Consider the following 13862-nt stretch of genomic DNA (forward strand, 5'->3'; position numbering starts at 1 on the left):
CCAAACTTGTATTATTTCAGTTCTTTTGGGAAAGCTGTGCTGTCCCTTCCTAAAATTTCTTAAAGGGTTGGCTTCATTTTCAGAAGTTTCTTTCAGTATGTATATGAAGGAATATGTAAACAAATATTTCATCCCTCTCTAGTTTTCTTAATTTACCTTTATAAGACCTAGTGTCATAATAGAGTGGAGGCAGTTCTTAAATTTTGAAAATAAATTGAGCTTGGACATTAATCATGTAAAAAGATTGCAGTTTAAATAGCTGGATAGTCGTTGTGAAGATAGCTCTGTGCCAGGGGTTCCCAGGAACTCTCATAGGTTTGGTGAATGCTGAGCATTCAGTCACTCAGTTATGTCCGACTCTTTGCAATCCCATGGGCTGAAGCCCACCAGACTCCTCTGTCCATTGAATTCTCCAGGCAGGCATACTGGAGTGGGTTGCCATTTCCTACTCCAGGGATCTTCCCAACCCAGGGATCAAACCTGCATTGCTTGTTTCTCCTGCCCTGGAAGGTGGATTCTTTTACCATGGCACCACATGGAATAGAATAGTAAATACAAGGACTCACAGGACTCAGAATTTGGTCAGACTCATAGCTAAGAATTATTACAGAGAAAAGATACAAAGGATAAGGAAAAGGTGTATGGGGTAGGCCTGGAGGAAACCAGGCACAGGCTTCCAGAAGTCCTCTCTTAAGGCAGATCACATAGGACATGTTTAATTTCTCAAGTAACAAGTTGTGCAACATGTGTTAAATGTTTTCTACCAGAGAAGCTCATCATAGACTCAGTGCCCAAGGTTTTTATTGGGGGTTGATCATGTAGGTACCCTCTACCTAGGAGGTACCTAAAATAAAGGTTCCCAGAAGCCAAGTCAAGTGTTCAACATAAACCACAGTGGAGATCCCCTGGAGTAGGAAATGACAACCCACTCCAGTATTCTTGCCTGGACAAGGACAGAGGATCCTGGTGGGCACAGTCCATGGATTCACATAGCGTTGGACATAACTGAGGCAATTGAACTGGACTTATGAGCCATCCTTATCATTTAGGAAAAGTGTCCCATCTATGTAGGGACCTGTATGCCAGTCAAGTTCCCGGACAGCATCTAAGGGCCACTTGTAAGCGGGCCTTTCTAAGGATAACAGCCTCAGGCCAGTGTTGGCTCTTCTTTTTTTTTTTTTGGCCCAGCATCAGAGCTCAGCTTAAATGTCGTTCCACCTCGTGAAGTTTCCTGCGCTTCAGGCAGAAGCAGTTTCTTGCTGTGAGTAGGTATAGAGATGCCCAGGTACACGTAGAACCTTGAATAGCAGCTTTGCATTGTGCTACTTTTATATGTATACTATCAGATTGTAAACACTTTACAGAGATTCTTATTTTTATCTTACTTAATACTCAGCAAACAAACCTTGCGTACTTCATCAGCTTTAAGAGTGTATAGTTTACAAAGATTTATAAAGAATTTTACAAAAAATTTTGAGCCAGGTGATAGTCCTCAGAGGATTAGCTTATCCAAAGTCAGCAGCTACAAAAGGCCAGTGAGCTGTGATGGTAGATTCTGTATTCTTTCTAGCTTTTAGTTTTCTAAATAAATTTTTTCAGAGCCCTAGAATGTGTACAGGACTTCAGTTGGCAAGTAGGAGGCTAAGCTCCTCCCTGTAGTATACAGAGCAGCTTTAGTATTACTTGTGATATATATATATTAGCATTCTGCATTAAGATTTTCTTTAAGGGAAGAAAGTTCTGCTGGAAAAGTGTGGAAAACATATCATTGGGTTTTATTGCCTCTGTTGAATGAATCATTTGATAAATAAGAGGGTTCTAATTCAAGTCAGCTTTAAAACCCCCACTCCTGTAATGGAAGTGGTAGACTAGCACAAATCAATTTTTTATCATTTTAGTGTTAAAAAATTTATCATTTTTTTAGTGATAAAACATTTAGTGTTTTATCATTTAGTGTTAAAAAACCATAGGATCTATTTTTCTTAATATATTCTGCAAAACGCCTTATAGTCTAGTTTGCTGTCTAGTTTGCTTCAGTGATCATGGCAGCATTTATGTTTTTTTATTGTAGTAAAATCACATAAGGAATTCATTAGTGTCAGCCACCTCCCATTTTTTAAATGGTAGTCAACTATAATATCAAGCAGCTTCCCTGATGGCTCAGATAGTAAAGAGTCTGCCTGCAATGCAGGAGACCCAGGTTCAATCCCTGGGTCAGGAAAATCCCCTGGAGAAGAGAATGTCTACACACTCCAGTATTCTTGCCTAGAGAATTCCATGGACAGAGGAGCCTGGTGGGCTGCAATACATAGAGTTGCAGAGTCGGAGATGACTGAGTGACTAACACTTTCTAACACTTTCAAACATAATGTCTAATGGAAAAAAGCCAGGTATAGCAGCTTTAGAATGCCTCTGTGAAACAGTGTCAGTATTATTAGATGAAGTCTCCTATAATGATCCAAACAGTTCTGTTATTCCAGCAGTGAATATAAATCTAAGTCATAGCACCATTATGAAACTCAGAAGTTAAATTGTTACTACATCTTCAATCTTGGATGTTGTAGGAGCTGTAGTAAGTATTAAAGTAAGTTATTAAAGTAAGGATGAGAGAGCTTTTATTTGTTGAATTTTGATAACTGGACCCTTAAATGTAAATGAGATTATGTTGGAGATAAAGGTAACTTTATGAATTAAAGACATTGGGTTTGTGTGTTTTTTGTTTTTTTTTAAGACATTGGGTTTTTATGGGACTTCTTATTAGTTCAATTACAGCTTTTAATACAAGGGTCATAAAGAGATATTAGAGAACAGCTGAGATCTAACCAGGTGGGGATCATTGGTCTGAGGGAAGATGTACTAATTCAGTGTAATCTCTGGGGAACTTTTTTTTCAATAATTATTTGTCTTTGCTTTAATGTGTCAGAGAGCACTTCTCATTAGCCTTTGCATTGATGACAGGCTGTGCAGGCAGAATCTGCTTCCCGGAGGAGAATAATTGAAAATGGTCTGGACAGTCACTGTAAACTTTACTTTCTTGACTTAATGGTCAGTAGGCATTTACCAGGGTAGTAAGGCCTAGTGACTGAATGAAACCTGTGTAATAGACAGATGTATCTAACAGTTTTACCTGGTACTTGTCTGTGAAAGTCCCCTTTATTGGGTGGTTTAAAGTCTGACCTAAAAGTGAAGGATGATAGACTGCCATGAGTAATAGCTGAATGAGAATTCTGTGAGGATGAAGGTGCTATGTTTCTTGGAAGAGCTAGAGAATGTGCGAGAGTTGTTAAAAATCCTAGTCTGCTTAAGATAATGGCTTCCTTGCTTGGATTTTATTTATCCACAAATTAGATGAGGACTTGTCTTGCCTAGCTTGGATTTGGGCCCATTTCCCCCTGAGCAGAGCTTTTCTGGAGAGAGAGACCTGGCCTTGAGGTGAGCTTTGGACTGTTTCTCAATCAGAACAGTTTCACTTGAACCAGGTTTTCATGGCTTAGCCTGTCCTTGAGGAGAGATTCTCAACAGCACATTGTTGAGAAATAAAAGTGAAAGTAGGCAGTTGTATGATACTGGAAAATTTGGTATGATTTTGTCTTGACTTCAGATTCTTCATAATATTCTGTTCCTTGTAATCAGATTTTAATATTCTTTATTGTAGTTGTTATGTTAGAACATTAATGGGTTCTACTACTGACTTTTCAGGCTTCCCTGGTAGCTCAGTCAGTAATGAAACTGCCTGCAGTGCAGGAGACCCAGGTTCAATTCCTGGGTCTGAAAGATCCTCTGGAGAAGGAAATGGCAACCCACTTCAGTATTTTGCCTGGAGAACCCCATGGACAGAGGAGCCTGGCAAGCTACAACCCATGGGGTCGCAAGAGTCAGACATGACTTAATGAGTAAACCACCACCGCTGACTTTTCACTTTGTTCATTCACTTATTTGTTTGATCCTCCTAGGCACCATGCTAGATGCTGCAGTTTATTAATAATGAAGCATCAAGAAAGCACTTTTTTCTTTTCCATCCCTTCTCAGTTAATAGCATATTGAAAATCAAATTTTAATTTTGGAACACTTTGCTGTATTAAGAGAACTGTACTTGATGTGTGTTACAATCAAAATGAACTTTTGTTCTAGCAAAATGATAGAATGAAGACTAAAATTTAAGATGAGCTCCCAGTTGTTTTAGTTTAAAAGCTTTTTATTGTTTCCTGCAGGTCCATCTTCCTTCCTTTACAGTATTTTCAAACTTCCCAGTTGTTAAAAAGAAGAATATTTCTCTTGTTCATACCATGGATTTTTCTCCCAGAAGTGGGTATTTTGCCTTGGGGAATGAAAAGGGGAAGGCCCTGATGTATAGGTAGGTGTTATTATCTTCACATCTAACAAAATATACATTTTTCTACCATGAAATGTCACTAGCAAAAAATTTACTTGGGGGAGTTTTTGGAGGAGGGGGGGTGATGCTGTGTTTTGAAAGTGTCAAATTGAGGAAAAGTTGCCCCTTTAATAATACTGCTACTTTCTCTGTGCCTTACGTTTTTAGATTAGCCTTTGTTGACTTGACAAGGCTCTGTTTATTCCACTGGATTTAAGTGATATTTTTCAAAGAGGTGTTTATTTCTTTTCTGGCAGCTGTAAGCTGTAAATATGGATATTAACTACAAAAATATCAAAAGTTTATGCTTTGTCCAGGTTCTTTTCTGCACTCAATTTACTTGGCTATAAAGCAAGAACAAATAAAATCTAACTACATTGTTTCTAGAAGAAGATGCTGGTGACAAGGTGACTCATGGGGGAAGAAACTGACTGAAGTCGTAGCCCCCTTTCCTTCCTCCCATGTGCTGGCAATGAATGTCGTGTAGAACCCTGTGTTCATGTTTGTATGCTTCAGGGAAAGCCTGCTTTCAAAGAAACTGAAATCTGTGGTGAAGAAGAGGAGGAGTACAGATTGGTTTTGAGGAGATAGTTGTGAAAAGAGAATGTAACAAACAATAATATGCTTATAGTTTTACTTACTTTGGAAGAAAATTGGGTGGATGGTGCTAGGAAAATTGATAAATTCATCATTCTCATTACAGGTCATTTTTGGAGTGATTCTTTCAGTTTGGATTTTATAAAAGGGTGCAAGATATTTACTGTGCTTTGAAATTCTCTTCCAAAGCTGTAATTTATTATAATATAGGAATTTTTCTTTTCTTAAACCCGTAAGCCCATTAGAATTTTCACCAGCGCATTGATCTCTAGTGAGAGTGCTTCTAGCATGTGGTTTGCAGTGACAGCATTTCTGCTGGAAGTGGCTGATTAGGTATTTCACGGATTCTGCTTTAATGCTTTGTAGCAAGCTGATGGCTTTTATCTAAAGTCTGAGGTATTAGCATTAGGATCCTTCAGAATATCAACTTGAGGAGTCTTAACATAGCTGCCTAGTGAGAGTGATTGTGATTGCATTTCCACACCTAAAGTTTTCCTAAGTGCCATGCTGTGATCTGATTGACAGTACCCAGGGTAATCAACAATTGTTTTGATGATTTGTCTTTTACTTTTTTCAGGTTGCATCATTACTCAGACTTTTAAAAAGATTATTCAAAGTAAGAAAAGCTTTTTTTTTTTTTTTTTCATTCTACAGAGTTTTAAGGTTGTACCCATTACTGTCAGTTGGCAGAGGGACCATATTAGCTGATATTTGTTTCTTTGCCTCTGAGTTGCTGTATCTTCAGTTAAGGGAGTGGGAAGGATATAGATCAGGAAGTTGGACTTGAACTTTTCCTTGGGAATTTCTTCTCCCAAATCACAACAATCTGGCTCTGTTCTTCTGAGGGAAGATTTTTAATATTATGTCCATAATAGTCATCAAAATTATAATTACTGAATATATAATCTGCAAAGCAAAAGAGACTTAACTGAGAGAGGTAAGTATCTTCCTATATAATTATAGTTCCCATAAGCTCAAGCCCTTTTATTTTGTATATTTCTTGAGAGTTTATAAGTGGCTTGCCTTATAGCTGGTGAATGGTTGGCCGTTAGTTTTGCTACCGTATGTACTATATGTATTTGACACATGGATGTATATATACATATATACCATATATATATAGTATACAGCATAAAGAAAAAGAAATACATATACATATGGTGTATATATTCTTTTTCTTCCACTTTTATTGAGATATAATTGGCATATAGCACTGTAAGTTTCAGATGTACTGCATAATGATTTGATATACATATATCATGAAATGATTACTACAGTAACTTGAATGAGCATCCATCATCTCATATAGATACAAAATGAAAGAAATAGATAAAAACTCTTTTCTTTTTGGTGAAGAAGTCCTAGGGTTTTCTCTCTTAACAACTTTCATATATGATGTATGGCAGTGTTTATTGTATTTATCATATTGTATATCACATCCCTAGTACATATTTATTTTATACCTCCAAATTTGTACTTTTTGACTTCAAGATACAAGGTTTTTGCCTTCCTCCAATTGCTGCTTGATATTTAAAACAGTAGAACATTATTTTCTTCCCATGGCTTGATTTTCACCTGAGATATGGTGGTCATTCTGACGTTGAACTTCGAAGTTGACCTGTTCATCACAGTTGAGTAATTTGATCTTCTCTGAGATTCATAAATGTTGAGGAGAAACTCTGAAGCTTTCCTTTTCCAGGGGATCTTCCCGACCCAGGGATCAAACCCGGGTCTCCCACATTGTAGACAGACCATCTGAGCCACCCTGGAAGTGCATATAGACTTAATTAGGGGAAAGAATTTTTGAAGGTAGCAGAATTTTGAGCAGAACACTAACCAGGAGGAGAAAGCAGTCCAGTTATCTTGCCTCTTCAAATAACACTGCCAGTGCGTGTTGTTTGTTGATGACCAGTGGCTATAAATCAAGTATATAATTTCTTCTGTTCTTTCCTCAGATCCAGTTGAGCCACAAGAAAAACCCATCCTGAAATCTCAGAGACTTTCCAGAATGTGTGATAATATATAGATAATGATATATTGAGTCAGATGTGCTTTTCTTAAGTTACTAGGAATGTTTTAATAAACTCACAGTAACTTTTGTTTGAAACTAAGTGTGTGTGCTTCTTCCTTCTCTGCCTACCTACACACACACATACACACACACAAATTTGGGTGCATTTCTTTTAAGACTGAACCTGAGACATTGAACACACGTGTCTGTAGCCAAAAATAACATAGGTAGATAGTCTCATATTTCACAGTTAACCCTGATTAGTATTTCTCCCTTTCCCAGGTTCAGTCAGTTCAGTTCAGTCACTTGGTCGTGTCCGACTCTTTGCGACCCCATGGACTGCAGCATGCCAGGTTTCCCTGTCCTTTACCAACTCCTGTAGCTTGCTCAAACTCATGTCCATTGAGTTGGTGATGGCATCCAACCATTTCATCCCCTTGTCCCGTTCTCCTGCCTTTAGTCTTTCCCAGCATCAGGGTCTTTTCCAGTGAGTCAGTTCTTCGCATCAGGTGGCCAAAGTATTGGAATTTCAGTTTCATCAGTCCTTCCAGTGAATAATCAGGACTGATTTCCTTTAGGATTGACTGGTTTGATCTCCTTGCAGTCCAAGGGACTCTCAAGACTCTTCTCCAACACCACAGTTCAAAAGCATCAATTCTTTGGCACTCAGCTTTCTTTATAGTCCAACTCTCACATCCATACATGACTATTGGAAAAACCATAGCTTTGACTAGACGAATCTTTCTTGGCAAAGTAGATCAGAAACAGTTAAAATAGATTAGGACTCAAAGGCAAAAGAGAAAGAAAACTTTATTTCACTGCAGCTCTTAGGAGCACTTCATATTCACAAAGATTGCTGGGCTCTAAATGATACTGGCACTTTAAAAATTTCCATGGGTAACTAATTGAAAATAATTAAAAACTGAGCAGACTGTGAAGAAGAAAATTTCCACAATCAATTCCACACACACTAGTTAAAATCAATGCCTGTGACAACGTGCTATACATCACAAATTGTTAGAGACGTGCAAATCAAAACCACAATGAGGGAACACTCTACACCTGTTTGAAAGGCCATTCTCAGTCTACAAAGGTAAATGGGAGAGAAGACATGGAGGAAAGGAACGCTGGCAGGACTGATGACAGGTAAATGCTAAGACTCACGGTTGAGAGGTTGCCTTTTGTAAGTAAGACCAACATTGATTCCAGCCCAGGTCTGTGGAGGACCTAAAACACGTCCTGGTCAGTGTTCCTTCATCGTCAGCACCAACAAGGGAAGAAGGTGCCTGAACAGCAGCTCCTCCCGAAGCCAGCAGACAGCCTTGGTGAGGGGCCCGTCAGTCAAGTCTCTTCCTCATCAGGTGGTTAACAAGGCTGCCCCCTCATGGCGAAGGGCTCTTTCATTCTAAATTCATTTCGCACAGAGAAGAAGAAAGTATCAGACATAAACTATAAACTAAATCATGTATCTTTATTTTTAAATGTTAAAAAGCAGAAGATAAAAGCAGTAAAAAAAAAAATTATACTTTAAATAAATTACAAATTAATCAACTATTCTGACTTAAAAGAGGAGGAGGATGTAAACAAATTACTGTAAGTGAGCAGCCGTTGAGTGTGTGGGTACCACCCAAGAGCTCCAGCCGACCCCACCGCTAGACTTGGCATCAGATACCGTCCGGGAACCAGGGCTGCTCTTTCCATCACACCAGAAGGAGCCTTCTTTGTCACAGGGGCACAGAGAGAACCCAAGTCTGCCTTCAGGCACGTCTTCTGCCAGGCTCCAAGCAGAAGGCTCAGCCTGAGTTGTGTTCTTCATGTTCCCCTGCAGGTTAATGGTAGTAAAATGAGGTGAAGGAAGCACCTAGAACTTGGGCCCCTCCCGTTTCTGAGGTGGTTTTGTTAGGGGAAGCACACTGACTGGAACTGCCCACCCTGGCCAGGCACCATAGTAACCATTTGCATGAGTTGTTTTAGGACCAGAGGTCCTGCTAAGGAACACAGAACTAATAAGCCTCCACCAACCAGAAGAGTTAAGGAAAGGTCAAAAGGAGACACCACATGTCTGCCCACATCCGAGAATCCTTCTCTCTGGCATCCATCTTGGCCGAACAAGGCATGCACCACCAGGAAGGACTCAGAGTCAGAATGATTGGCTAAAGACAACCCGGAAAATAACCCCATCACCATAAAACCCAAGACTGCAAGCCATGTGACAGAGCTGTTCTCCTGGGTTCCCTTGCCCTCCTGCTCTCCACCTGGGGGCCCTTTCCCAATAAAACTCTCTTGCTTTGTCAGCACATGTGTCTCCTTGGACAATTCATTTCCAAGTGTTAGACAAGAGCCCAGTCTCGGGCCCTGGAAAGGGTCCCCCTTCCTGCAACAGTTTTATTTTCTTCTCCTCTAAGGGACTTTTTTGAATCGAAAGAGAAAGGGCATATTTCCACAGTTCTCCTCACCGGGATTTTGGGCTTAAAAGGTACCCCGTCATGGGGCAGTTTTTGAGCTCATCACTCCCAGCTGCTGCTCCTCCTCATCCTCTTGGGTGGGTTTTGGGTTCTCTTCTTCCACACAAAGGCAGGAGTCTAGGGAACAGTGAATGGAGTTTCCTTCTTTTCAGGAACACCCACAACACCTAACAAAATACAATAAGGGCAAGGCATCACGTAAATATAAAGTGTTTATCCCCCAATAACTTGTTTGCTTTTTGCTGTTTGATTCTTTTCTGTTTCAAATTCAAAGCCAATAGGCATGGTGAGTGGCTTCTCTGGCGGTTTCTCAGGCAAAATCGGCCCACCATAAAGAATTCTGGAATTCAGTCTCCATGCTTTCAGTTTGTAGAGCCCTGCTTATACAGGGTTGCATTTCTTGGATTTTGCATTACTTTCCAACACCTCCACCGCCTCTTGCTGCATTTTTATTCTCTTCTTCAACTCTTGCTTATCGGTACTTTTTGGGATCTTCTGTAAACCACTAAAAGAACCTGAAAAAGAATAGGTATACATTTATGCATGACTGAATTAAGTTCCTGTACACCTTATACAAACATGACATTAGAAACCAACTCTATTTCAATGTAAGATCAAAATGAAATTGCACAGAAAGAAAAGAAAACAGAAAGGGTCATCAAGAAACTCTGCTGCCTTGTGGCTGTTTTCCACAACATCAAAAACTGTGCTGATGGGCACTTAATATTCAGAAGGCCCGCGGGATTGTGAGTGTTCATCAAAGCATGGAGCAGACATTCAAGAGTCAACTGCAAGATGCTTCACTCATACCCTTTTAGAAAAAAATCACAGGAAATGATGCCAACCTTGCTAACTATTAGAGAAATCCAGATCAAAACTACAGTGAGGCATCACCTCACATCGATCAGAATGGCCGTTGTCAAACACTCTACAAAGAACCAAGGCTGGAGAGGGTGTGGAGAAGTGAGGACCCTCCTCCATCGATGCTGGAATGTCAATTAGGAACAGCCACTGAGGAAACTGTGCCTGCATGCGAAGTCACTTCAGTCGTTTCTGACTCTGTTCGACCCTGTGGACTGTAACCTGCCAGGCTCCTCTGTCCATGGGATTCTCCAGGCGAGAATACTGGTTGGGTTGCCATGCCCTCCAGGCGATCTTCCACACCCAGGGGTCAAGCCCCCGTCTCTTAAGTTTGCTGTGTTGGCAGGCATGTTCTTTACCATTTGCGCCACCTGGGAAGCCCATGGAGACAGTGTAGAGGTTCCTTAAGCATTGAAAATGGGAATGAAATTACAATACTCCTGTTGACTTAAAAAATATTCACAACCTAAAAGATGAAAATTATGTTTTATTCAGCAGGAATTTTCAGGACTTCAAGCCCAGGTGACACCGTCTCAAATAAGACCTGCTTTGAGGAGGTGAGGGTAGGAGTCAGGTTACACAGAATTTTGTAAGAAAGGGCAGGTAGTCTGAATATCATAAGATTATTGTTAAGAAAATGAGATATCCTGAGTTAAGGAATTTAGTGCTTTTCTGTGCATGGGAAGATGTATGAGTCAGGGCTCACTGAAATCATTCGTTTCATATTGCACCTCACCTGTCTGGGGTCAGTGTCCTGTTTTCGCATCCTGAGTGTCCTATCCTCAGGGCTCACCTTAGGGAGTGGCTGTAGTCTGATGACTGCCAGAGAGCAGATACTCTTCTCATTCCTGAGTTCCCTGAGGTCTCACCAGCTCACCCTGGAGGGCTGCAATTGCTGATGACTATGACATCCTTACGGAGAAGGCAATGGCAACCCACTCCAGTACTCTTGCCTGGAAAACCCCATGGGCAGAGGAGCGTGGTAGGCTGCATTCCACGGGGTCGCAAAGAGTCGGATGCGATTGCGCGACTTCACTTTCACTTTTCACTTTCATGCATTGGAGAAGGAAATGGCAACCCATTCCAGTGTTCTTGCCTGGAGAATCCCAGGGACGGCAGAGCCTGGTGGGCTGCCGTTTAAGTGGTCCCACAAGTCGGACACGACTGAAGCGACTTAGTAGTAGTAGTAGTATGACATCCTTAAATAAGCAGGGTGACAACATACAGCCTTGACATACTCCTTTTCCTATTTGGAACCAGTCTGTTGTTCCATGTCCAGTTCTAACTGTTGCTTCCTGACCTGCATATAGGTTTCTCAAGAGGCAGGTCAGGTGTTCTGGTATTCCCATCTCTTTCAGAATCTTCCATAGTTTATTGTGATCCACACAGTCAAAGGCTTTGGCATACTCAATAAAGCAGAAATAGATGGTTTTCTGGAACTCTCTTGCTTTTTTGATGATCCAGAGGATGTTGGCAATTTGATCTCTGGTTCCTCTGCCTTTTCTAAAACCAGCTTGAACATCTGGAAGTTCACAGTTCACATATTCCTGAAACCTGGCTTGGAAAATTTTGAGTATTACTTTACTAGCGTGTGAGATGAGTGCAATTGTACAGTAGTTTGAGCATTCTTTGGGATTGCCTTTCTTAGGAATTGGAATGAAAACTGACCTTTTCCAGTCCTATGGCCACTGCTGAGTTTTCCAAATTTGCTGGCATATTGAGTGCAGCACTTTCACAGCATCATCTTTCAGGATTGGAAATAGCTCAACTGGAATTCCATCACATCCACTAGCTTTGTTCTCAGTGATGCTTTCTAAGGCCCACTTGACTTCACATTCTAGGATGTCTGGCTCTAGGTGAGTGATCACACCATTGTGATTATCTGGGTCATGAAGATCTTTTTTGTACAGTTCTTCTGTATTCTTGCCACCTCTTCTTTATATCTTCTGCTTCTGTTAGGTCCATACCATTTCTGTCCTTTATCAAACCCATCTTTACACGAAGTGTTCCCTTGATATCTCTAATTTTCTTGAGGAGATCTCTAATCTTTCCCATTCTGTTGTTTTCCTCTATTTCTTTGCATTGATCGCTGAGGAAGGCTTTCTAATCTCTCCTGGCTATTCTTTGGAACTCTGCATTCAAATGGGAATATCTTTCCTTTTCTCCTTTGCTTTTTACTTCTCTTCTTTTCACAGCTATTTGTAAGGCCTCCTCAGACAACCATTTTGCCTTTTTGCATTTCTTTTCCATGGGGATGGTCTTGATCCCTGTCTCCTGTACAATGTCACAAACCTCCGTTCATAGTTCATCAGGCTCTCTATCAGATCTAGTCCGTGAAATCTATTTCTCACTTCCACTGTATAGTCATAAGGGATTTGATTTAGGTCATATCTGAATGGTCTAGTGGTTTTCCCTACTTTCTTCAGTTTAAGTGTGAATTTGGCAATAAGGAGTTCATGATCTGAGCCACGGTCAGCTCCCGGTCTTGTTTTTGCTGACTGTATAGAGCTTCTCCATCTTTGGCTGCAAAGAATATAATCAATCTGATTTCGGTGTTGACCATCTAATGATGTCCATGTGTAGAGTCTTCTCTTGTGTTGTTGGAAGAGGGTGTTTGCTATGACCATTGCGTTCTCTTGGCAAAACTCTATTAGCCTTTGCCCTGCTTCATTTTGTACTCCAAGGCCAAATTTGCCTGTTACTCCAGGTGTTTCTTGACCTCCTACTTTTGTATTCCAGTCCCCTGTAATGAAAAGGACATCTTTTTGGGGTGTTAGTTCTAAAAGGTCTTATAGGTCTTCATAGAACCGTTCAACTTCAACTTCTTCAGCGTTACTGGTTGGGGCATAGGCTTGGATTACCGTGATATTGAATGGGTTGCCTTGGAAAAAAACAGATCATTCTGTCATTCATGCATTTTGCGACTGCATCCAAATACTGCATTTCGAACTCTTTTGTTGACTATGATGGCTACTCCATTTCTTCTAAGGGATTCTTGCCCACAGTAGTAGATATAATGGTCATTTGAGTTAAATTCACCCATTCCAGTCCATTTTAGCTTGCTGATTCCTAGAATGTCGACATTTACTCTTACCATCTCCTGTTTGACCACTTCCCATTTGCCTTGATTCATGGACCTAACATTCCAAGTTCCTATGCAATATTGCTCTTTACAGCATCAGACCTTGCTTCTATCACCAGTCACATCTACAACTGGGTACTGTTTTTGCTTTGGCTCCATCCCTTCATTCTTTCTGGAGTTATTTCTCCACTGATCTCCAGTAACATATTGAGCACCTACCGACCTGGGGAGTTCCTCTTTCAGTATCCTATCATTTTGCCTTCTCATACTGTTGATGGGGTTCTCAAGGCAAGAATACTGAAGTGGTTTGCCATTCCCTTCTCCAGTGAACTACATTCTGTCAGACCTCTCCACCATGACCCGACCCCCATCTTGGGTGGCCCCACACGGCATGGCTTAGTTTCATTGAGTTAGACAAGACTGTGGTCCTGTGATCAGATTGGCTAGTTTTCTGTGATTATGGTTTTAGTGTGT

General features: G+C 40.6%; 1 protein-coding gene across 1 annotated transcript in view; it reads left to right on the forward strand.

Annotated features, from left to right (window-relative positions):
• The window catches only part of UTP18 (UTP18 small subunit processome component), a 63799-nt gene extending 56723 nt beyond the window's left edge, over positions 1-7076 (forward strand). The window contains exons 12-14 of the mRNA XM_065908567.1: positions 4212-4354; positions 5547-5585; positions 6925-7076. Of these exons, the coding sequence (XP_065764639.1) occupies positions 4212-4354; positions 5547-5571 (168 nt within the window). The 3' untranslated portion in view covers positions 5572-5585; positions 6925-7076. The remainder of the gene's footprint in view (positions 1-4211; positions 4355-5546; positions 5586-6924) is intronic.
• The last annotated feature ends 6786 nt before the right edge of the window (positions 7077-13862 follow it).

The sequence above is a fragment of the Muntiacus reevesi genome, chromosome 18, assembly GCF_963930625.1.
Source record: "Muntiacus reevesi chromosome 18, mMunRee1.1, whole genome shotgun sequence".
Classification (NCBI taxonomy): Eukaryota; Metazoa; Chordata; class Mammalia; order Artiodactyla; family Cervidae; genus Muntiacus; species Muntiacus reevesi.